Source organism: Actinia tenebrosa, unplaced genomic scaffold (genome assembly GCF_029948245.1).
Source record: "Actinia tenebrosa isolate PJP-AT-01 unplaced genomic scaffold, QUT_ActTen_1.0 PGA_scaffold7__59_contigs__length_16204524, whole genome shotgun sequence".
In the NCBI taxonomy this organism is placed as follows: domain Eukaryota; kingdom Metazoa; phylum Cnidaria; class Anthozoa; order Actiniaria; family Actiniidae; genus Actinia; species Actinia tenebrosa.
Genome location: NW_028292584.1, coordinates 2,026,115 through 2,050,670, shown reverse-complemented (window position 1 = coordinate 2,050,670; position 24,556 = coordinate 2,026,115). Strand labels below are relative to the sequence as shown.

The following is a 24,556-nucleotide window of genomic DNA, read 5'->3' as shown; positions in this document are numbered from 1 at the left end:
AATGAATCCCATCCAATCAAACATTTAGTAGAGAGATGAGAGCGCTCAAAGTAATATAACACAAGAAATAGAAAACTTTTCGTATTTTCAGAATGGAATAAAATTGGTATGAATTTCTAGACCATATTTCAGTGGAATTAACACCACGTGAAGTGTTTTAAGGTGGTCCAGGATTTGACGGTGTTGCGCAATAATGAAAATAAGTGCCAATCATGATGAATAAGGTGTCGTGTGTTTTTCTCCAGGAGGCGTACCCTGTTGTCTTCAAGAAAGTCTTCTTGATATTCCCTCCTTTCTGGTTCGCCTCCAGAATTAATTAGACCCCTCGAACTAGTGCTTGTTTTTGACTAGAACGTCTACTTGTCTCAGCAAATGTCCGGAAAGAACGATTACCATTCACGTGCATTCCCAACAGCCTTGTCGGTACTCTTGCTGTCGACAATCATCTGACTTGGATCTGTCAGTGTATGGCTGTTCATTCAGCACGCATCGTGAGTGGAAAGCACAATTTATCCGAAAATTAGTCAAACGAAGACCAAGATATTCAAGACAACTAGGCCGGTCTGAAAGAAACATCTTAGATTTCTAAGGGATAAAACTAGTGGATATTTTGTAGATATTATCGTAAAAATGATTGAAATGGTGTAGGAAATAGACGATGATTGTTAATATATGTAAGTAATTGATTTCATTTATCATGTATTATTTTTAGTGTAAATATATAATAATAGGGTTCTAGTTGAAATGAATTCGAATATATTGTATCGAGTTTCTCGCCGTGGGGGATCGCCGTGCTAATAAACGATTTATAGCACAAAGAATCGTCAAATTTTAAGTATATCACGTATTCTTGTCCGTTTTCTTTACTTATCAAGGAAAACGCTGTCGGGCCAATAATTCTTTGGAACAGTTGTTGATTTGGTTTTGATTGCACATAATATTCAGACAAACCTTTAAAAATATACCTAAATAAGTCTTCAAGAACGAGATGGGTATGCGCACGCAAGGTCCGGAACTACCTTTATAACATCGGCATTTGAAAAACATTCAAAACCACAGCCCAGTGATAGCCCAACTGTAGAGGTAAATTTCCAGAATCATATGCATAAAAAACGCTAACATAAACAAATCAGTTAAAATTGTGAATTGTGGCGAAAAACCGCCAGCTGCTTGAAAGACCATCGATTATGGACACTAATATTACTGCATGTGTTTTACTCAACTAATTTAATGTAACCTTAAGTTATCTTAGCCAATCACAAACGAGGCAATTCTTCTGCGATCATCACTTAATTGGTTCATTATTTCAACTTTCACGACGTTTATTTGTGAATACAAAAGACTCAGAAGCAAAAAATTTATTGATATTAGTTTGGCGGCCACGAAATGAATCGCACTGAGTTGGTATCTGAGAAGAAATGTTTTGGACTGTTTCTTGGACTCGATGATCAAGACACAACAGAACAAGTCATCAATATTATATTAGCTGTCCTCAACTTCCCCACTTCACTCTTTGCTGTCGTTGAAAACTTCATCTTGATTCTGGCCATCTGGAAGAATGCTCATCTGCATAAGCCTTCGTTCGCCTTGCTTGGTTGTCTTGCCTTTTCCGATCTTCTTACTGGGCTCGTTTCTCAACCATGTCTTGTTGCTTATGGCATAGCTAAGCATTACAAGAACTGGACAGCAACATGCAATGCCACTATCTTAATTATTTTATCAATCGTTGTTTTATCAGGAGTTTCTGTTTCGACTCTGACAGTCATAAGCATAGATCGATTCCTTGCTTTACATTATCACCTACGTTACGGAGAAATTGTTACAGTACCGCGCGTTCTGGTGTTGTTTGCAGGATTCTGGCCAGTATTCTTGATTGTCTTGATTCCTCGAATTCTTAACGAGCTAATTATTTTTACCATCTTGCTTAGTACAGGATGCACGATATCTTTGATTATAATCCTAGTTTGCTACTGGAAGATCTACAAAATTACTGAAAAACATCGATCTCAGATCCAAGATCTCGAGAGAGCAATGCAACACGCCAACAGACTGACAAATGAACAGATAAAAACAGGGAAAAAATCTTCTTTTTCATTTTTCATTGTGACAGTAATCTACCTTGGGTTTTCGATTCCTTACTTGATATTTTGCATCTTATTCATAGTTATAGGCTTTCATGGTTTTGTCGTCCAGCTCGGGGAATTATCCTTTACTATAATTACGATCACTGCCTCTATCAACCCCGTTGTCTACTGCTGGCGCTTACAAGAACTTCGAGATGCAGTAAAACGTCAGGTAAAATTGATTTTCAAGTGGAATAGTTCTGAAAGTCTTTCGAGGTAGGGCTAAGTTAAAAAGTAAAAAAAAAACTTTATTTGATGCTGCTTACCCTATGGAACGGAATCGAGATACTAAAAGCAATTGAAAACTTAACTTGCTAATTTATCACCGAATAGAAAATTGCAATGTTTCTTCGTAAATACACCTGCAATCACCACGACACGTACAAATGTCAGCTCACATTTCACAATCGAATTCTAATCAGGAGATTGAAAATCTAGGCGAGCAATGACATTTGGTGCATCTTTCCAAGCATAAATTTTATTTTCTTTAGTTTTCTAGTGAAATACTTTTATCGAGCCGAAAACTTGGAATTAGGAAACTGTAAAAACAAAAAAAGTTTTCGCTAACTGAATTTGGCTATGGACCTATTTAATTGGCTTGGGCATAATGTTTTCTCATTTCAGACCACCTGTCATTCTCTTGAGATTACGATGTTTCGTTTGAGTTGTATCCATATTCATGTGTCTTCTCATGAGAAACCGTTAAATGAAAGAAATGAGCAAGCTAGGGAATAACAGGTGGTCTGAAATGGGCAAAACCGTTTAATATGCCTCGTACGGCCTGATAGAAGTGAAAATCACCTGGAACTGAACAATATGAACTTTCTCGCCTTTTTTTAAAGCATTTGATATATAGCTCTTTTCAATACGAATATAACGATGTTCTGACCGCTTAGATTTAACGCAAGTCAACTACTATTTTTTTCGAAAAAACGAAGGGGCTCCTTTTGCGGGTGACAGAAACTCAAGTAGGCTACCTTTTCCTACAGGAATTCAATTAGTGTTTCGCGACTTCACGTAAATAAAAATACTGTCAGCCAGCGGTCTCACCAGTGAAAATGTATGAGTACATTTCACTTTCAGCCCGCCAACGCCGTACAGTATTCAGTGGCCTTCAAACATTGTAGTGTCCTCGCTGTACTCCCCCGACCTGCGGTTGTTCGATCTGTTTATTTTTTTCACACCCACCAGCCCCCCCCCCCCCCCCTCCTTTTTTTTGTCGCGCTTTTATGGTAGGTACTCTTATACAACGGTACAACGAGATCGATAAGAATAGATTACGGTTGATAGAAGAATTCCGTTCAGTGTTTGATTGAAAAACGGCGGTTTTTAGTTTTAGGGTTACATATTTTCAAGATGGCTTGTATTTCGTCCTCTACGACAGTCCCACAATACACTGCAATGCCAACTCGACCCAGTTCTTCTCTCAACCTCGGAATGGCTCATTGGTTTTTGATGTAAATCTAGGCAGAACTACAAAAACAAAAATGCCCTAATTCTAATGATGATAAGAACTTTTATTTAAGCAATAATTTAATGCCTTTTTTTACAAAATCGTAAACTATATATGAACAGGGCCAAAAATAAAAATAAAAAATAAACAAATCACATTCATCGCGTACCGCTTTGGATCCCATAAACTTTTAATGGTAACTATGAATAGCTAACTTATATATAAACGAGGCCGAATCTGTGCTCATCAAAAACAGCGGTATGCATCAGATGAGAAATTGAATTAACTTTTACATAAAGCAAAACCTAGTTATCGAATCCCTTGGATCATTTGAAGAGGAATGGTACAGGACATGCAATGGATGTAAATGCAAAAGAACGAACTAATGGACTCTTCTCAAAATGATCTTATGTATACGAGGCTAACATGGAAATACAAAAGAGATGACACAAATTCCATCGAGAAAATGTCTGATTTCTTTTGTATTTTTCATGTTAACCTCGCATCTATTGGCTTACATGAGGGCAGGGAGCAAAACACTCAACTGAGGAATCCTTTGCCATTAAAACTGTCAAGGTCAACGACATTATTCAATAACATCACCTGTTGTAAAATGCATTTAGCATTATTGGGGTCAACTATTGGCATTGCCCTTGACAACTTTAACATTTGTAAATTGTATGCTTGATCTCATCCAAGTGCTTGGAGTAGATTAGTAGATTTATAGTTTCATCACATCCCATGACCATTAGTCAAACCCCTATCACATGCATACATGTAATATATGCTTTACAATCCAAAAACGGCTTAAGATGCATTATAAACATGAATGGTTGATATATTGGTGGAATGCATCCCTTCCCATGACAATAAAAGGCCAAAAGACGTGGCCTCCATGTTGGTTGACAAGACACCAAGACCAAAGATTTTGTCAAAGTCAACCAAAATGGCGGCTACAACGTCACATGCACCCAAAAAATTAGGGTCATATTGCAAATGCTACAGTGGTAAACAAATGAAATAACTGTCTGTCATTTTCTATATTCAACAGCAACAAATTATAGCATCTTTCATTAATATCGCAAATTAATGCTGATACATCCTTTTGCTGCATCAGACTGCGAAGAGGATTTTTATAAGCATCATATACTATCTAAAGGAACTTTCATTCCTTCATAACTAAAATGACGCTAGTTTTGAATATTGTTAAAATTTAATAAGATGGCAAGTTCTGAAATTATCATGTACCATCTCAGGCAATAGGAGCACATTGCGTACAGCCTTGAATTACAACTTTTAAATGCCATTAATAATTTGCTATTTGATAATGGATATCAATTAAATCATTAGAATTTAATTACAATAATCCCATAGAGGAGTAGTTATGTTGACAAATATATGAAGAATTATCGAAAGGCAGAGAAATGGAAAGGGACATTAAATGCGAGTGTTCTTTTGCTAGTTGTCTTACCCACTCCCTTTTTCTTTTCTTTTCTTTTTTCATCATTGACGGGTCAGGATGTGTTAGGACAATAGAATACAAATGACAAATAGTGGTAGAATTGGAATGTAAAACAATCTATCTCGGCATATTGGTGTCTAAAGATCATCAATGTTCTTCTTCTGCTGGCTTCTGTTCACTCGGAGGATTTTCTTGATAAAATGTTGGCTGAAATAAGAGATGAACAAATCTTAAGAATATAAATAGGCATCATTAAATGACAAAACGTAGACCACATAGAAATACTTGAAACTACTTACGGTAGATGGAGGTTGAACTTCTGCTGTCTCTCCACCTGCTTCTTCCTCATCACTGTTCTCTTCACCAGACGAATCTTCATCTCCTTTTAATTCCTTGGAGGGTGCAGGGACAGCTGAAAAATATGATGAATGAAATATCCTACCTGTTTTCTTTTCATTTGAAACTTTATTCTTGTGTTCTTGTTCCTTTCGCACTCTTTCTCCTCTTCTTTTTTGTTCTTGCTGTATTGTTTTCTTTTTCATTCGAAACTTTATTCTTGTGTCCCTGTTCCTTTCTCACTCTTTCTCCACTTCATTTTCATTCTTGCTGTATCATTCATTCTAACATTTTTTGTTATTTCTTATTCTTACTCTTTCCTTCGTATCATCCCCCTCATTTAAATCCCACTTTAGTTCTCAATATTTTCATTTCATTGTCGTTCAATCTAATGCCTACTCTCACTTTATCTCTCAATTTCCAATCTTATTCTCATTCCAACTAAAAATAGTAAGTTGTTTCTCCCCCCCCCCCCCCCCCACCCCCCACCAAATTTTTCAAAACATACCATCTGTCTTCTTACTGTCTGGATTCTTTGCCTTTGACATTACAGCCTGATAGCAAGTGTTGCATACCCTCAGTGGTTTGGATGACTGGGCTGGTAGGCTGAGCCTCTTGGCAGAACATGCACCGCATACCACTGCACCACATTTTCGACAATGATGCTTATCAAAAAAGAAAAACTAAATGTCATTATCAATGCTTGCAATAATGTTAACAATAATGCAATACTTTAATTTTGGCTCACAAGTAAATGGTATCATTCTATTCTCAGCAGTTTCACTGCAGATAGAAATGTATGAGTCAGAACAAATCAGCTTCAAACCTGCAAAGGCCAAAGTATTCTGACCTCACTATACCTGAAGTTGCTCTTTCTTTTTTCCTTTTTTTTTTCTTCTTCCCCTACTTCCCACACTCCCACCCTTTCATCACACTGTTTTGATCTTTTCAATAGCTCTGCTATGTCTGCTACCATACTCATACATGAGTACAGTGAGGCCGACATGAGAAGATTACTAAATAACAATGTCTCCAATAAAAATGAAAACATTTTGGGACACTTTTGCTGTCACAATAATTTAAAAAAAAAAATTCAGTCCCATTAGATGTGCAACCCATTCCTCCCATTCTCCTGAATTTCCTGCAGAAATGTCTCCAATAAAAATGAAAACATTTTGGGACACTCTTGCTGTCACAATAATTAAAAAAAAAATTTCAGTCCCATTAGATGTGCAACCCATTCCTCCCATTCTCCTGAATTTCCTGCAGAATATTGGGACAATTTCAAAAAAGCCTTGAAACCTTTGTCCCACCATGGATCCCATGCTGTACGTGGTCAATGTGAGTATTTCTTTGATCCTCAGAAAGGCGAATTTCCTAGTTTCCTTAGAGGTTGAAATATAGTGTCCAGAGTATACTCACCCTACGATTCAGTGCAGTGAACTTGCTCTTCATACAATGCATACATGTTGATGCCTCGCTGTCAGGAACCCACACTGCTGCATGGTTATCAGATGCCTTTTTGCCAGCTAAAAAAAAAGAGATGTTAACTAATGAACAGGGTTCGTGCTGAGGTACCCACATAAAAAAAAGGAGTATTCAAGAACCCAAAAATAATTTTTCAAGGAGTATGTTTAGCTAACTATGCCATGGTTTTACACGGTGGTTGCACAAGGGAAGTAACTCCTGGTTGACACTGTATCTTGTGTATAGCTGTAGGTCGATGGATATGGAAACATATCGTGCATTTTCGGATGGCTACATGTAGGTCTATTTCAGAGTTGTCAAGGAGTTTTGCTAAAATCTTAAAATTCAAGAGATTTTCAATAAGCCTGAAGGGAGATGACATTTTACCCCCGACTCTATACCATAATAGTTTTTAAAATTCTTTCATATTAAAATTTTTGATTCCTTAGAGAATACAGGAACAATATAGTCATAATTAAAGAACAAAAGCAGTGTGAAAAGGATTATGTACTAGAGACGGGGGTAAATGTCATCTCGCTTCAGGCTTATTGCCTTTGAAAATATTCATCAAATTTAAGGAGTTTTCAAGAAGTTTAAAAAGTAGCATGAACCTTTAATGAAGACAGGTGCAAATCGCAAAATAGACCAAATTAGATTTGGCATAGCTCATTTACCCATTTCAGACCATGTGTCTTTCAATCTCCAGAGTATCATTTCTTTGTTTAACAATTCTTCATAAGACACATGAATATGGATACAACTCAAACCAAGAATCTTATTCTCAAGAGAATGACACATGGTCTGAACATGGGTAAACTTTATGCCTAATCTCAAAAGGTTTGTTGTGTGTATGGTTTTTGGATGACAGATAACTGTATTTCAACTCATCCTAACTCAATATATAAAACAAAGATGCAAAGTTCATTCATTGAGGCAGGTAACACTCACTCTTGGCAAATAGGTCTTGGATGCATTTGTTTATATGAGCCATCCATTCTGCTTTTTCTGTAGCTGTAGCTGCATAGACAGCAAACGACTTCTTGGTACTAATTATCTGCCAGCCATTCTTTAAACCTAGACACAATAAAACATTAGCATTCAATCAGCCAGTGAGTTCATGAAGTTCATTAACAAAGGAAATACTCAATTTACAATTGATGAAAGAGACAGGGAAAAAAGAGAGATATACAAAAAGAAAAATAGATAAATAGAGAGAATAGAAGAAAAACAGAGGGATTGATGAAAGGAAGTTATCATAAGGGGGAATAAAAACAAAATCTAGAAACTTCGCCTGACTAAATACAGGTGTATGAGCTGCATCATTTTAATAGCCCTTGAAATTTTATCATAGGAGCTGGTATATTATAGAAATGGACATCCACACATATTAGAGACACTAGTTTAGTTGTCCCTTTTTCACAGCAAAACTCAAAGCCATGGCATAGTCTTGATTAATAAAATTGTAATTAGTATACCATGCCCATATCATATGCTACAATCACACAAAACCTGCTCTAATATGCATATTGTACACAATATGATGATAATCTAATCATACTGTGCCATGCAGTATACCATGCCCATATGATATGTTACAATCACACAAAACCTGCTCTAATATGCATATTGTACACAATATGATGATAATCTAATCATACTGTGCCACGCAGTATACCATGCCCATACTATATGTTACAATCACACAAAACCTGCTCTAATATGCATATTGTACACAATATGATGATAAACTAATCATACTGTGCCATGTGGTATACTATGCCCATATTATATGTTACAATCCAATGACATACTTCCATCATCCTCCAGTGACAATAGCTTGACTTGTTCCAGGGGAATAAGATGTTGTTTATTGTACTGATAAAATAAAGTATAGATAGAACATATTATAAGATAATACTGCTAAAAATATCGTCATCTCTCAATGGGGTTGAACTAAAAGCATGTGAAGTCACCTAGCTCTGGCAGCTGCTATACAATCCATGTATGACCTCAGAGCGCAGCTCTAACCAGTTTTAATTAGCTAGGGTTGATTTTGAGAGGAGGGAGGAAAAACCGGACCAAAAAAACCGGAGAGTTAGAAAGAGAATCAACCTACTCAGCTCACGTGGGGAGACTGGGATTTGAACTGAGATTTGGACCCAGGACCTCCGAGTTGAGAGCCAAGTGAGTGTTTAAACCACCATGCCATCCTGACTCCCCTTAAAAGAACAATTACCTGGTAAAGAGTGTTGGGGTAAAAGCATACCCCTCTAGGTCCTACTATACTTAGTTTACACTTGAACATCACATGACCCAAGCTTTGTCATGATTTACTTAATTAACTTCTAATACAAAATTTATACAAATCATGAGTACGTGCAAATATTGGCAAGCAAATGACTATGAATATGGCATTTGACTTTTGAGAACAAATTCCTAGCCACCTTCCAATTTATTTATTATACTTCTTATATCTATTACTTTTTCCTTTTTTTTTCCTTAACAAATCTTGTAATACAAAATCGTGAGCAAAATAAACTCGTATTATTGTATTGTATCATATTGTACTTGTACAGTGTAGCTCCAACATTTTTCCAAGGTAACCACTCTATTAGTTTTGCATTAGGAGTGCATGACAGTGCACATGCATGCCAGGGTCCCAGGTTCTATTCCTATACTTGCATTATATTGAAGCAAAGTTGAATGGGTCTCTTCCTTGATTTAAGGGGTTTTTCACAGGGTTACATAAACCTTTTATAACGCCATTTTATAATGCACACATACCTTTTTCTTGTTGATTACAATATTTCCATACACTAGAATGTCATTAAAAAGGAAGAACTAAAGATTGGAAACAATGTAAGTAAGTAAGTAAACTCTTTATTTATTGAGGGATGGTGGAAAAGAGTAATAAGGGAGTAGGCTGAAATATGTTTTCATGGAACCTTTGCTTAAAACAGACCCCTTATTAATTAAGTGGACACCCTTCACTAAATAGACACCTGTCTATGCAGCTACACACTGTAATTACATGGTCTTACAATTTTCCTTCAATATTTAATCTACAAAAAACTATTCAGGGGACACCTTCTAACAGACACCAGGCAAGGTCCCAAACCTGTTCATTTAATAGAGGTAGTGCCACTGTAGTCTTACTTTCACAGGAGTCCAGAGCTAAAGAAGTGGGTGATTGAAAGGGGCTTGGGATTATTAAATTTCAGCTTCACAAACAGGGAATTTGAGAAACAAAGTTTCTTACCACTTCTTAACAGTTCCTACTAAAATACTCATGCCCACCCTCCCATGAATAATAAATGGTTTTACTGCAGTTTTCAATATTTTGCAAACTCAGATATTTTAACAGCTTGTTGTGAAATTTTTTTTTTTTTTTTTTGCTGCTGCTGCCAGTCAAGGACATAAAAGGTACTGACTGATTATCTTTGATTGACGGCAGTGAAAAACCAAATTGCAGAGTGCAGCTTGTAACTACCGAGTTAGCAGAATATCGAAAACTGCAGTAATAGCAAAATAAATGTACCTGTCTTGGTTTAGGCTTCTTACGGCATAATTTTGTCAATACACCTTCACCAACAAGAACTCTTGATGGAACTACCAAAGGCTGAAAGCAATGATGGTAGGTAACATTAATAAAATCAGTTAAGGTAGTTAGTTACGTACAGTAGATATAAATTTACGTCATCACCAATATTGCTTTGCTATTTTAGAACTTACTTGGCCTGAACTACCAAAGCAGGCCTCAACGCCTCTGATGCGCCTCAAATTGGCCTCAGAATTAACTGAATAAAGAAGAAAAACAATAAGATAATTCACAGAAAATTCAAGCACTACATGACATGTCCAAGGTATGAATCCAGGACAACAGCTGTGAGAGGTAGTGTAGATTTAACGATGCACTCCTTATAATTCAATTTTTTGTTCACTGCTTGAGCTCAAAGGATGACAACTCACAAAAAATACTAAAGCTAAAGATATCTTGCATCTCATTAGATATTTGAATAAATGTATACTACAACCTTTCTGCAATTAAGTGTATATATATATATATATATACAGTACGAGTGGCAGTGTTGTATCAGATATACAAACTTGAGGCGTAGCCGAGCGTTTGTATATCGGACACAACATGGACACGAATACTGTACAGTAGATTGCTTGTCAAAAGTCTAAGTTTTTTCATCTTTTCACGGTGTATAATTTACCTTTTCATCATTACTGTGTCAAAAGTCTAGGTTAGTTCCTTTGTGTTTCACTAAAATTTTCAAAATTAAAATGAATCTGGCCAAGGAAATCAAACTTAATGTTTATGCAAATGAACACAATCTTGTATCAGATTTACTACACTCTTCATGGTTGTGATTTCTGTCGAGTTTTCCTCATGAATTATTAATGAATTTGACATACACACACACACATACATTATATACATACATACATAAGTAAGGCTGGTCAATTACCAATTATGTTGACTGGTGAATTAGTTTTAACATGATCAGGCCTTGGTAATAAATTTGCAAATAAATTTATCTTTGTCAAGTTCACTCAAGGTCACCGAGCATGGTAGCTTTGCCACTTGAGTCAACATATGCATCTTGTTTTCTCTAGCTTGGTAGTTTCTCAACCAATAAAATGTATAATAAAACAATTTGGTTTTTGCATGATATCTTAAATTATCACGACCTCAGGTCTGTGTTATCTGCCTCAGACTATGGCTATTGCAAGTAACACAGCCTTGGTCTTGATAATTTACGACATCATGCTTAACCTCATCCAATAATAATTATTGCTATTAAAAGTTTTTTATTTATTTTACAGTAAAACCCCGCCTTATGGCCATCCGCTTTATATGGCCACCCCGTTATTGCGGTCAGCTCTTTTGGGTCCCGACGAAATGGCCATACATTTACTTTATAAAATGTACTGCTTAATACGGCCAACGGCCACTTTTTTGTGGCCCAATTGACAAACTTCCATACTTTTTAATCCCGTATTATGGCCAGGACAAATAGGTTACAGTTTAGATCTTAATGAAAATACTGTAAAGTTATTGCTGCAAAATCTGTGATTCTTTTATTCATTTGGTTAACATTCTACAGTAATGCTTTTTGTAGAATCAGAATCAAAACATACAGCACAATGCACTAAAGTATGTCCGCATTTATTTCATAGCGGTACAGTATTAAAACAAGCCATGCTGATAGCCTGTCTGGGGTGATATCCAGCCTCGAGTCAGTATGACTTCAAAGGAAGCTTCATTCGTCTGTACAGAGCAAAGTCACTGGCTATTTCTACTTCTACTTTATTAATTGATAAAGTGTACTTAACGCATCACATCAATATTTTAAAAAGTACTCAGTACTATTGTAATTTGTATTTTATAAAAGAAATAAAAAACTTGTTTGCTGTGCTGTGTGCAGTCATAAAGCACTTTGGGAACACTCGAGAATGACAGCACACAGCCAGGCGTGCGTTTTCTATTTTTCTTTATTATTGCACTTAATTTGTTTCGTAGTTTCGTACTGATTAATAAAACACGTTTTTAACATATTTTTGACAGCCCGCTTAATACAGCCACCCCATTAAAATGGCCATATTTGAATGTCCCTTTGGTGGCCGGATTAATGGGGTTCCACGGAATAACTTTAGAATACACCACCAAATGAAAGCCATTTCTAAGGAATGTGCGTGGCCTACTTGGTGAGTAATTCTTCATATGAATTCTCAATGTACTTTTCATTGAGTCTCTCTACCTACGAAGCCTACGTGCCTACTCGCCTACGGGACTACGAACCCTTTGTTTATTCTTACAAAGCCTTCCCCAATCCTAACCCTAAACCAAGCCCCATATAGATATAGCATATAGATATATAAATCAAAGCCATTAAATACAATGCCTTATGTTCTCACTCTGTAAGGCACGTAGGCAGCCCACTATTACACTTTTCCTTGCTGGGTAATCTATAGTTATACCAAAATTTCAACAGGTAAACAAACAGAATTGATACCACGGAAATTGTCATGCCTGACTTACCGGCAATAACTTAAATATAAGTGAATTTATTAGAATCAAAGTCTGAAAAAATCTTTAGGTTTTTTACAAAAACTGAAGCTATAAAATGTACATAAAAATCCAAGAATTTTAAAAATATTTTGATGGCACTTTACCATACACACCCTAAGAAAAGCATTCATGTATATTTAGTGTATGAGCTTCATGGAGATTTAATAGACCATTTCATTGAGAATTCCAGAATCAAAAGTCATTCATATCGCCCTTTGAATGCCTTATCTCGGAATAACTTGAAAATTATTCGGTATAACTCTTCCGGAGTAAGTACGAAGAGACAAAGGAAAATTACTGAGTGTTTTCGAAAGCATTCAGAAGGAAGTTTCGAAGCGGAAATCCAAGAATATCAAAATAGTTTTACACTCTGCTCACCAGTAAGTCGATCAACTGCTACGCATAGTTTATGCATTAAGCGAGGAAAATAAAAGAAAATTCCGAGTTAGATCAACTTGATCTTAAGATATTTTAAACCTTAATAGCCGCAAAAGCCTATGCAGCTTTTAGTTGACAAATCGGCTCGAAATATATGTAGTGAAAAGAGGATTTCATAAGACTTTTCCTACTCACCAAGTCGGTCCACCATTTTGCCTCTTCCCTTAGTGATATCACGTGATAGGGGTATACATGATCAATAGGAGGGGCCTTGTCTGATGTCCTTTTTTGGGCAAATCGGAACTGAGCCGAAAAAATGTCAAATCATTCGCTTCACAATATTCCTGCCAGAAAACAAATAATTACAATAAAACGGTGTCGATTATCTTTGATTTTATTTTCAAATTAGTAATTGAAAAATTGTAGGATAATGTAGGATAGGGACATACAATAAACTTGGCCAATCAAAAAATGGTCTGATATTGTCTGTATCATAGGTGAAAAATGAGAGTTGCATAAATTTAAGGAGGCAGCTAAGGTGAAGGGCAAAATAGTACAATTTGTTTTGCCAATCATGGAAATTATGATTAAATTCCCACCCCCCTCCCCCCTCCCCCCTTGTTGCTTGTTTTTGATAACTTATGATTATTATATGACCATGAATCTTAGAGCCTGGACACTAGCAAATCGAGCAATCTGATTGGATAGATCGCATCGCGGCCTGGTCTAGAGTCTCTGGTATTAACCGGCCCGATCGCATATTAATCTTACGGCGAAAGCATTTTGTCCTTTTCAATGAAAAGTGGTCATATAATAAAACTCTTATCAACCAAGCTTGGTCGGTCTGTACGGGATAATCTTGACCTCGGTCGGGTACAGACCTCAGTCAAGATTATCCCGTGCAGACCTCCCGCTCGTTTAATAAGATCTAAGTAATTATTTTACACATTTAGTATCTCTATTAAGCAGCCACCCTCGGGACCGAGCCAAGTGGCATGGTATTAAGAATCATTATTAGGATTTTGTGGCCACTTAATAGAGGTAATAATAGCATTTGGGACCAGAAATTAGGGCTACTTTGCAAATTACCTCTGTTTTCATTGCTATGCACTGATCAAGACAACAGACCATCAATCAAATAAATTGTTCAATCCCTTGACATGCTGTGATTGACAGCAGTCTATTGTAGGATATCCCTTTCACCGCTGTTGTTTTATCAGCATAAGCAATGAAAATAGTGATATCCTCTATGTAGATCAAGATCACATCCTAAACTGACCTCCTCAAAACCCCCCTGAGGAAGAGATGCGATCTTATAAAGAACACCACTACTTCATTTATTTATTTCTTCATTCATTCTTGTTCTATTTCTTATACAGCTACTTTAAAAAAATACATTCCTCTATAATTAAATTTCTTTACAATATTTACAATACTAATATTTTTACATTTTTACATTATAGAGTACTCTAAGCTGGGTTTGTGTGTGTGTGTGTGTGAATAATGAACAATGGAATGGTAGTAAGCAGGTCAGAAAATTACAAACTTACATCATCATAACATTTTTACAATGTTCCCATGTACTAAAAAATAAGTAAAACACATTTTAAACAAAATTGAAAATATAATATGAAGTACATTGTGTTTTGCAAGAAAGGATGGAGAAAAAAATTAGAATTAGAAAAAAGGGATCCATCTCCATATTTTTTTCCTCAAAATGTTCGTAAGCTGTAAGCTGACCAGCTTGATCATGATACAAAACAATGGATATATTAGGATATAAAATTCAGCCACTTTCAATTAATTGGGGTCTAAGCTTTAGAAATCAGGTCACATGAATATCATGTAAACCCGATACAAACCTTACAATGAAAATGCTAATTAGATACACCCACTAGTGGATGTATACTGTTCTGATACAGCACTAGTGGTTGTATCTAATAATTTATTAGCATATGATTTAAAATATCTCAAAGGATTCATGAATCATTCATGAATTTTGCAAGTAGTTTCCAATATTCGTGTCTGTCTGGCCTCTGGCTCATGATTGTATAGTCAATACAACACTGCCGCTCATATTGTAAGCATACATACAACACATACACTATGCATTCATAATTATATCTTTATAATAAAATGTTACTCAATATTTATCAGCTTTCTAATAATATCTTTATGATTATTGGTGGAAGTGGAAGATGTTTAATATTTTCCTTGTCAACCAGCCCCAATATAACTTGCTTACAATATTTCTCCAATCTGTGGACTAAAAATACAAATTCAATTTAATACTATAGATCAAGCATACAACTATTTCATATTAGAAAACTCATTAATAATTCATGAAGAAAACACAATAGAAATCATGACCATGAAGGTGATTTTATATCTGATAAAGATTCGTCTTCATTTGCATAAACTTTAACTTGGATTTTCTCTATCAAACTTGGTTCATTTCGTAAAAAAATCGGTACACAATGAGAACAAACATCATAAGTTTTCTAAGCCGTTCAATAATCTCGCAGATCGTGGTTTATCGGGTCTAAAACCACTCGGCTGCGCCTCGTGTTTTATACCCGATAAAACACTCCTGCTCGTTTATTAAACATTACTTAAAAGGTTGAAGGGGCAAATAACCATCAGTTATTGGCAATGGCACAACCAAAAGGAACTGTGGGCTTACATTTAAACATGACTATGAACAATACTTAATATCTCAATAATAACTTCGGTGTTACTGTCAAAAATAATAATTTAAGTTAATAGTATAGGTAATCGTATGGTTTCCTCGTAAAATTAAGTATTAATTTCTCGAGTGTTTTCAAAGTTTTAAAATTGCACAAGTCAAGAAGCTACAAGGGCAATTTCAAAACCCTGAAAACACATGTGAAATTAATCCTTAATTTTACGAGGAACCATATGATTACCCGTTTATCATATATAGGACAAAATTCATCAAAAAAAATTGTCTTGAAACCAATATGATGCCCTGTGCGTTGTCATTTATTCTGAACTATCAAATCAAATGTAGTTATATGGCTCAAAAGAATTTTATTCAGAATTCAAATGTGTTTCCTTCATTACACATGCTCTCTTCTATCAAGCTTTGGACAATAAAAATTTAAGGTTTTTTCCTGTACAAAAGCATATCATCAATCACTGAGTTTAAACAATAATTATTTGGCAAGTTGCCCTTGGATCCCGCTGAATGAAATGTTAAATCTTGAAAAAAAGTGCTTCAACCGAAAGAATGGAAAACGTAAAATATCCCGTATCAAAACCCATAAAAATATGCATAAAAATATATTCCTATCAACAAAGTTCTTAATCTGAATCAGAATCCAAAGGAAGAAGCTGAATAAAGTGGCGTTTTGACTGATTAAGTCCAGACCATGGCGTTCAAAGTCACAATTGGAGCTGGTGAAGTTGTACACATTTGGGACTACTTGAGTGGTCTTTCTGAGGCCCATTTACGGGAAAAATTTATTCAAACACCTGTACTCTTTCTAGTGTTCTCATTTCCGCTTGAACTTTTTAGTTTTCTTGTGGTTTCTTTGTCTGCCAATGCAAAACATGAAGCCATTTTTTGCAAAAATTGAAAGAAAAGTTTCCATTTTATGAGCGTTGCTAGGCAACTGAACTACCAATAATTTTCTGGTAATTCAGCCGCGAATTACGGAAAAAAGCCCTCCTTCATTAGCCAATCAGCATCGAGTAATTTTGCCCTGTATGTGATAACACCAGTCATTCCAGCTATTTGTGGATTTTGGAATGACCTATATCTCCTATTGCTTATAGCACATCGTTGTTCCCCCTCCACCCTCCAATACTTAGAACTGCATACATGGAAGGTGCAGTTGTTTACCTGGTTTTGCTAGAATGTAGTGAAATATAGAATGTAGTGATGGTGCATGTGGAGTGAAGCTCACAGAAGAGCCCAGCACATACAGTATTGGGAGTGATGGTTGGAAAATATGTTTTTTTTAGATAGTTGTATACAATACACTGATACTCTCAGAAACATCCCTACACCAATCTAAGATGAGACCTTAACTTGATACAGGAATGAACACTGGCAAGCGAAAAATACTGCACTTTCTTTACAATGATATAACTATGTACAAAACAATGGACTACTTTGACGATATGGCAGCCACCTTGCCAAGGGGCAAAACAAAACAAAGATGACGGAAAGTATACAGAGTTTCAAATGTTCAAGTTCCCTCTCCCCTACCCCTTTTCACCAAAAGTAACATGATGGAATGAGAAATGGAAGAGAGACATGGAATGAGAAAACTCCACATTGGACTATTGCATAACATTTTTGTTCTCCCCATTGTTGACCTAAGTTTTTAAGAACCCCCTAAGAAATTACTGGAGACATGCACAAAACCAGCACAAAAAAAAAACTAAAAACAACCCTTACCCTTAAAGAATTCCAGCACAAAAACTCCCTCAACCCCTGAAGAATTCCACAGTCCTCAAGGGATGGGGGAAGGGGAGGAAGGGGGTGGATACAAAAAATTAATGCAATAGCTGATTACTTTTGGTCACCGCCCTCCTTTACAGAAGCCGTTCTTGGTTTGCAATCAATCCCAAGAGAGCACAATAACAAAAGGGATGTCCGCCATGTTGGAAGATATAACAAAAGAATTCATTGAAAAATCTTTTGTCAAATTCTTCCAACATGGCGGCTATGACGTCTATTGCAAACGAAGAATTAGCAGCTTCCTAATCCCATTTGACGGTCTCTCTGCTCTTATAAATTAATGTTTCCAAAATGTAACGAAATTTGCATGAGCTACAATATAAGCTAACGTCACATAAGAGAAAGTAAGCTACACTAGTACCTGGAGTAGTGATTTTCACCAGAATTCTCTTTGCTTGTGCTCTGCGTGGACGAAAGTCATTTATTACGATTTCAGGTTCCACGGGAAAGAAGACTTCTGAGAAGTTCAAAAGGAGTCTCTCTTTAGTCTCAGAGTCTTCAGCAAGCCATGGATGTGTGACATACGTATTGAGATTTTGGTCCTGCTCTTTCTGTAGTTCAACTAACATTCCTTGTTTGCCTTCATAGTCGATCCAAATGAGATTAACATTTCGTCCAGTTCTGTTTTGAAATCGTACTGGCGAGACACAATGGTGATGGAGGGACCTTATTCCTTGTTCTTCTTGATCTTGGTCGTTGTTTTCCATGCTTAATGATCTTGATTTAAGCGAAAATTTGTATAAAACTGACTTCGTGTATTTTCACGACTTTCTTGTCATCTTACTGAGCCTGCAGTTCCGCATCAGCGAACATAGAAGTCCTTAGTCCATCATTAATTTACAAACGATTAGATATTGAACCTACAAGGCTTTCATTTTTAAAAAGTCTTGCCCAAGTTAAGAAATTATAAGGAAATAAAGTTAATAAAATTGAATAAGATTTTGAGCTATTCCTAATTGAAATTACCAGGTAGTCATAGCAACAAAGAGGGTAGAGCTTCCTTAATATTTGACCGAGGCTTGGTTACATTGCTCGTTTGTATTTTTTTGGGAGGACAAGATGGCGGTCGATACAGAGATCTAGATAAAGAGAATATGTAGTAGATTTGAAAAGCTTTAGGACCTGTTTTAACCAATTACTTGAGTGATTTCATATAGTATATGAAGCCTCCACTGTATGGATATGGATTCGAGAGCTGCAAATAACTCGACACCTTCGGGAAATTCAGTGAATCCTAACGCTTTAGAACCTTTGCTAACCCTTGCACTGGGCGCCTCTGAAGAAGTAAATACGACTGCTAGATCCAAAGATAAATCAGAGAAAAACTCCTACATGCTACGAAGTAAAAGTTCTAAAACTAAAGAGAGTTATATGGAGAACTCAAGTCAAGGGATCTTACAGACAACACCACTTAACACTCCTATTACTAACTCTTCACAATCATCATCTCATCAATCACCTAGCAAAGAAAATGAAATATCTGAGCGTGTGGTTTCTGCTAACGACACTGATCTTACTCAAGTCTTACTGCCAGAACATTTGAACCTTATCCAAGTACAAACAGTGAGTGAGTCAACCAATAGCAATGCAGAAGGAGCAGAGGCAGTCGCTTTACCTGCTGGCCTTGTAATGATTGAGCAGGCAGTCCTGGAACAGATCAATGGAATCCTTAGAAATGCTGGTACCGTTACTAATGATACCATCCAAAAGATAATCACAAGTGCAATGACACCTAGTGTTCAAATTACATCATCAATACAGGATCAACAAACACTAATACAAAGTAATACCAATGTATCAACATCTGAAGCTGAAGAGCCTGTGTTAACCACTGATGAGGATGAATGGATAGACACAAAAGCTACGGCATTGCAGTTGACAGATGAGCTTAGGAGATATCATATCCCACAAGCTGTGTTTGCTAGGAAAGTCTTAAATAGATCACAGGGTACTTTAAGTGATCTTTTGAGAAAGCCAAAACCCTGGAACGAGATGCGTTTAGGAAAAGAAATATTTAGAAAAATGAAAGAATGGCTCAGCTTACCAGAAGTCAAAAGAATTCCCCAGCTACGTATGGAGGGTATGTTGCTAGATACCATTAATATTACAGTTATACCTCTATTAAAGCAGGCACCTTTGGTACCTTGTCTCATGTCCACTTGATAAAGGTTGTCTGATTAGAAGCGGTTTGCTTAATGGAATAGTTTGATGATACGGCAGCCATCTTGGATTGGAAGGCATTATGGGATGTCCAGGGGGGAAAATATTATAGATTTCTCTTTTGTTTTCTTTCTTTCAATGGTAAAGGTTATTATGTGCTATCTTTGACTGTAATGAAGACAGGTGATATAAAGGAAACATATCATCAAGCAGCATATGAGCTCTATATTTGACCCCTGGATGCCCCAAAATACATGTACCTCGCAATTCAATACAGCCACCATATTGTTTGTTTACGTACAGAAAAATATCTGCTATAACCTAAGCAAACCAAATATTTTTCTGTATGTCAGCAAACTCATACATTGAAAACAATCCTACTAGTTAATTGATAATGCTCTAGATAATAGCTCTCGCATGTCTTTGATTAGAAAATAAAACTAGGAAACATTTCATTCATATTATGGGTCTTAACAGTTTGCTTCACTATGACCATTAATTGTTTATTCCAATCATTGCTGAAGAAACCAGGATTTAAAGTGGGAACCTCAGTCACAAACAAATTTGATTCAGATGCTATAATTGCAGTTGTATTGAACCTGAACATGCTGATATCTGGTGTCCGTTTATATGTAAGCCAGTTCTTAACAATAGAAATTACCAATTGGGCTTGTATTTTAGTGTCCTTGTCCACTTAATAGAGGCGTTAATTTTATAGTAGATATAGCAGAAAGTTTTCAGAACCCAGGCTATTGTCTTCTAATCAAATGCAGTACTTGCTTTTAAAGTGCAACTCTGACGAAAATCGCTCAAACTTGGATTCAGCTGAAACTTCCTAAGAATACTCTTTAAAGGTCCAATAATCACTGTATGAAGTTTTTTCTCGATATTCAGGACGAAAGTATGATATTTCTATGATTGGTTTTTGGAGTCTGTGACGTCATACACTCAACATCGAACATTGTTCCATACATTTCTTTGTAGTTTATGATCAAAATATCAGTAGTATTAAAGGGAGAAAGAAATTCATACCCAAACACCCCAAAATATAAATCATAGTCACAAGTAATGTGAAATAAGCACATTAGCCACCCTTTGGGCTTCATAGGAATAAAATAAATTAAGGATTTATATACAAAGAAATATATGTAGCAATGTTTGATGTTGAGCGTATGACGTCACAGATTCAAAAAAAATAATCGTAAAAATATCATACTTTTGTCCTGAATATCGAGAAAACACTTCATACAGTGATTATTGGACCTTTAAAGAGTATTATTAGGAAGTTTCAGCTGAATCCAAGTTTGAGTGATTTTCGTCAGAGTAGCACTTTAAATAAAGGCTTTAGCTTCTTTAGACTTTTGAAAATTGATAAGAGAATTACTATTCTTGATAACATTAGCTGAATTGTTCCATAGTTATAGATGCAGCAATAGAAAAGACTTCATGGCCTGATAGGTGTTCAATTTCAACTTAAGCAAGAAAATAAGTCTGGGCACACCCTATTTTTCTTTTCATATTCTTGGAATCAACATTAAATTGCTAAAGTTCAAAATTGTTTCCAAAAGTAGACAGTCACCTTAAACATTACACGATTGTTTAAAAATTATACTATTTAACAAGAGGTGAGGTTAATATTCCATGATATTCACTGAGCCTGAGGTAAATAATTATTTATTATATATTATATTATATTTTTTACAATAACTTACAAATCACTTGCGCGCTGATTGGTTGTTTTTTATCATCAATAAGAGGACAGACACATAAAAAACTCATGTCTATTTGTAAAATTTATTAAATAATACTTATTTTTATATTTGTTTTATTATTTTTAACACAAGTGAATTTTTTTTAAATGGAGAAAACATTTTGTCTTATTGACAAAACAGCTCGTCGCTATTTTTCAAAAATGCCTTCACTGCTATATTCACCCATAGGTGTATATACCAACATAAAAATGTAAATCTGAACCAATGAGCTCGCTGGATTTATTATATTCACTTGTGTAAAAATACTAATGTATATTTTTATTAATAAAACTGGAAAACAAAGAGAAGAAACCTAAAAACAAGGTGGGGGGAAATCTAATGTGTTTACAACTCCTGGGTGGACGGCTTAATGCCTAACAAGCCTTGCGACCCAATTGATAAGGTAGCTGGTTGATCGAATTAGAATTTAGAAGTTAATTTTTTTTGTGGAAGGGAGGAAAAACCAGAGAACCCAGAAGAAAAACCCTTGAAGCACAGGAGAGGACCAACAAACAACTCTACTCACATACGACACCGGCAGAGCTTGAACCCTGGGTCGCAATAGTGAGAGGGGGCGCATTAGCAGTGCACGCCACCTGTGCTTCCCTGGAAGAGAATCAACAAAAGAAAGAAATTTATAAAGAAATTCATATGAAAAGTAAAATCTTTCTTTTTTATCTTGTGTTCTTACCATTCAGCCGCTAAAGATTTAGACACTCGTTCCAAGAGACACATATCGGACTCTGAAGACATCAGACAAGAAGGGACAGTACCAAAGAAAGTGCGTCGACAGTTCACAGAGCCACAGAAAAGGGCACTTTTTGCCATATTTAAGGAAACAAAGAAACCAACAAAGGAAATGCAGAAAGCTCTGGCAGAAGAACTGGGGTTGGACATTAATACGGTAGCCAACTTTTTTATGAATGCTAGACGTCGGTATGTATCAGAGTAGAATCATATCTCTATATAAAAGGATTAGTAAGTTATCAAATCTGTACCAATTACTATAGTTTAACCAAATACTGTAGATACTTGTATGTACTGTGTACTGAGGGTTCAGGAAAATCCCAGAAATTGAGCAGATTTTACAGTGAACTCAGAAAACATGTCATGTACAGTATTATTAGTTACAGGCCATGCCATTAGGTAAGACCTGGATTGGACATTTCTTGTGCTATCAGGAACCCAGGAGTAAAATTCTGTCACTTTTTTCTCAATCCCAGAAAAAATGGGAATAAGAAGTGAGCAACAGGATTTTACCCCTAGGCTGCCGAGGATGCAGACACTGTAGAACACACAGTACCAGGTATTTTAAATAGGGTAAAAAGTTGTCATGACTTTTTTTAAATATTCAAACATTGATTATAAGGACGATCATTAACTGACCTTGTGTGAAATACATTATGACATTATGATACAGCTTTCATCATAAAAGTTATTGATTTGAAGGTCTAAAGATATAATATAAAACCTGTCATCTTTTTAACAATAGTTTGATAGATCATTTACACTTACAAGTCACATGACCCTAACCCCTTAAACCAGTATCCTCTATAAACCATTGTACCAGTTGTGTCTAAATGAATAGAAATGCAGCCTTGATGTCTGTTTTTATTGGCAATTGTATATGAATATCGGGCTGGACAGCAAGCTCTGGCTAGCCGGCATACAGCCCAATGTAAAGTCAGGTTACTTGCAAAGTAGCTCTCGCCTTCTAGAAAATCTTCTTTCATATCCTAATAAAATGAGACATATAGGTAGGTGTTTTCTTACTAAGATCAAGGCACTCTTTCCATTTCTAGGATTCATTTTGCCACAACTGCCTCATTTATAGAGGGTAGGGTCACTAGACCTATTAGTGTGAACGGCCTATCGCTTCTGAAAAGCTGAAATGCAAGGATCATAAGTCGAAGTAGGTTGACATTCAGTTTTCTTCAGATACAATTTGGAACATTATACAAGTGTGCTTTTACTTTGTATCACTTATGTCTTTTTGACAGGAGTGAATCCAAAGGATTACCCCTTTTCACATTAACAGCTTGTTTTTAATTTGTTTTTGTGTTTAGTGGGATTAATGGGAAAATCTTGATGATGCCCTCTGTTATATGACAAGCTCCTTGAACCGATCAACATCAAATAAGACTTGGATGGGAATACACATTTTCAGAAAATTTCTATACAATTATATCTGTACAATAAAAAGGAAAAATTTCTGCACATCTCATATCGTAATATGTATATATCGATAAACAAGTTTCAGAAATTTCTGAACATCTGTTGTCGTAATATATATATACACCTACATACAAGAACGTTGTCATACGAAAATAGAACATTAGTGATTTAGTGGGATAGGAATTATTAAAAAACAAAAGAAGATCACTGAAGCTGAACTTTTTCTTTTGTCTTTTAATGTATTCCTTTCTCACTAAATTACTAATGTTCTATTCTTGTATGTCAACGTTCTTGCAAGTAGGTGTATATGAAACATTCAACTTTCAGAAATTTCCCCCTCACCCCACGTTCCCTTTTTTTGTTAGGTCACATTTTTCTCGCGGGCCCTTGGTCGAAACAGGAACCCCAAAACCGCGATTCTTCCTCTCAAATCCATCAAAAGAACGCCTGCTCTGCAGGCTACAATGCCATATGTCTTGTGCTTCATTTCCTCTAGATATGATTCATTGAAGCCTGATTACAAAACATAATACAACACAAAAGCTAAACTAAATTAACTTATTATGCTATTGATAGTGCTAATATTACTAACCTTTGAACATGTTTCACTGTCTACTCTCTCAGCTACTATCTATCATATATCATATACTTTATATTTAAAATAAAAACTTACAAATACACAA

The 24,556-nt window shown here is 35.8% G+C and overlaps 4 protein-coding genes across 4 annotated transcripts; 2 read left to right on the top strand and 2 right to left on the bottom strand.

Annotated features, from left to right (window-relative positions):
• Positions 1-1,313: 1,313 nt before the first annotated feature.
• LOC116304450 (melanocyte-stimulating hormone receptor-like) lies at positions 1,314-3,313 on the top strand. The gene has a single exon (XM_089040222.1). It carries the CDS (start codon positions 1,387-1,389, stop codon positions 2,341-2,343), a length of 957 nt encoding a protein of 318 aa, XP_088896348.1. The 5' UTR covers positions 1,314-1,386; the 3' UTR covers positions 2,344-3,313.
• Positions 3,314-3,619: 306 nt separating this feature from the next.
• Positions 3,620-13,603, bottom strand: LOC116304452 (pleckstrin homology domain-containing family F member 2). The gene is made up of 10 exons (XM_031714187.2): positions 13,494-13,603; positions 10,574-10,638; positions 10,380-10,460; positions 9,626-9,682; positions 8,653-8,716; positions 7,790-7,915; positions 6,797-6,903; positions 5,883-6,039; positions 5,338-5,450; positions 3,620-5,245 (listed from the first exon to the last, which is right to left on the bottom strand). The coding sequence occupies exons 1-10, from the start codon at positions 13,507-13,509 to the stop codon at positions 5,186-5,188; spliced, it is 846 nt and encodes a 281-aa protein (XP_031570047.1). The 5' UTR covers positions 13,510-13,603; the 3' UTR covers positions 3,620-5,185.
• Positions 13,604-14,630: 1,027 nt separating this feature from the next.
• Positions 14,631-18,722, bottom strand: LOC116304457 (von Hippel-Lindau disease tumor suppressor). Its single transcript, XM_031714194.2, has 2 exons — positions 18,149-18,722; positions 14,631-15,564 (listed from the first exon to the last, which is right to left on the bottom strand). Exons 1-2 carry the CDS (start codon positions 18,492-18,494, stop codon positions 15,452-15,454), a joined length of 459 nt encoding a protein of 152 aa, XP_031570054.2. The 5' UTR covers positions 18,495-18,722; the 3' UTR covers positions 14,631-15,451.
• Positions 18,723-18,834: 112 nt separating this feature from the next.
• On the top strand, positions 18,835-24,556 carry LOC116304455 (uncharacterized). Its single transcript, XM_031714192.2, has 2 exons — positions 18,835-19,867; positions 22,397-24,556. The coding sequence occupies exons 1-2, from the start codon at positions 18,964-18,966 to the stop codon at positions 22,648-22,650; spliced, it is 1,158 nt and encodes a 385-aa protein (XP_031570052.2). The 5' UTR covers positions 18,835-18,963; the 3' UTR covers positions 22,651-24,556.

Excerpts from the sequence above, each read along its gene's own strand:
- LOC116304450 (XM_089040222.1), top strand. The coding sequence starts at position 1,387 with ATGAATCGCACTGAGTTGGTATCTGAGAAGAAATGTTTTGGACTGTTT.
- LOC116304452 (XM_031714187.2), bottom strand. Across the intron at positions 6,904-7,789 it reads CCAAGACCTATTTGCCAAGA|CTGGCAAAAAGGCATCTGAT; the intron begins GTGAGTGTTACC and ends CTTTTTTTTTAG. Across the intron at positions 5,246-5,337 it reads AAGTTCAACCTCCATCTACC|CCAACATTTTATCAAGAAAA; the intron begins GTAAGTAGTTTC and ends CTCTTATTTCAG.
- LOC116304457 (XM_031714194.2), bottom strand. The coding sequence starts at position 18,494 with ATGGAAAACAACGACCAAGATCAAGAAGAACAAGGAATAAGGTCCCTC. Across the intron at positions 15,565-18,148 it reads GGTGAAAATCACTACTCCAG|TCCACAGATTGGAGAAATAT; the intron begins GTACTAGTGTAG and ends TTGTATTTTTAG.
- LOC116304455 (XM_031714192.2), top strand. The coding sequence starts at position 18,964 with ATGGATATGGATTCGAGAGCTGCAAATAACTCGACACCTTCGGGAAAT. Across the intron at positions 19,868-22,396 it reads TCCCCAGCTACGTATGGAGG|CCGCTAAAGATTTAGACACT; the intron begins GTATGTTGCTAG and ends CTTACCATTCAG.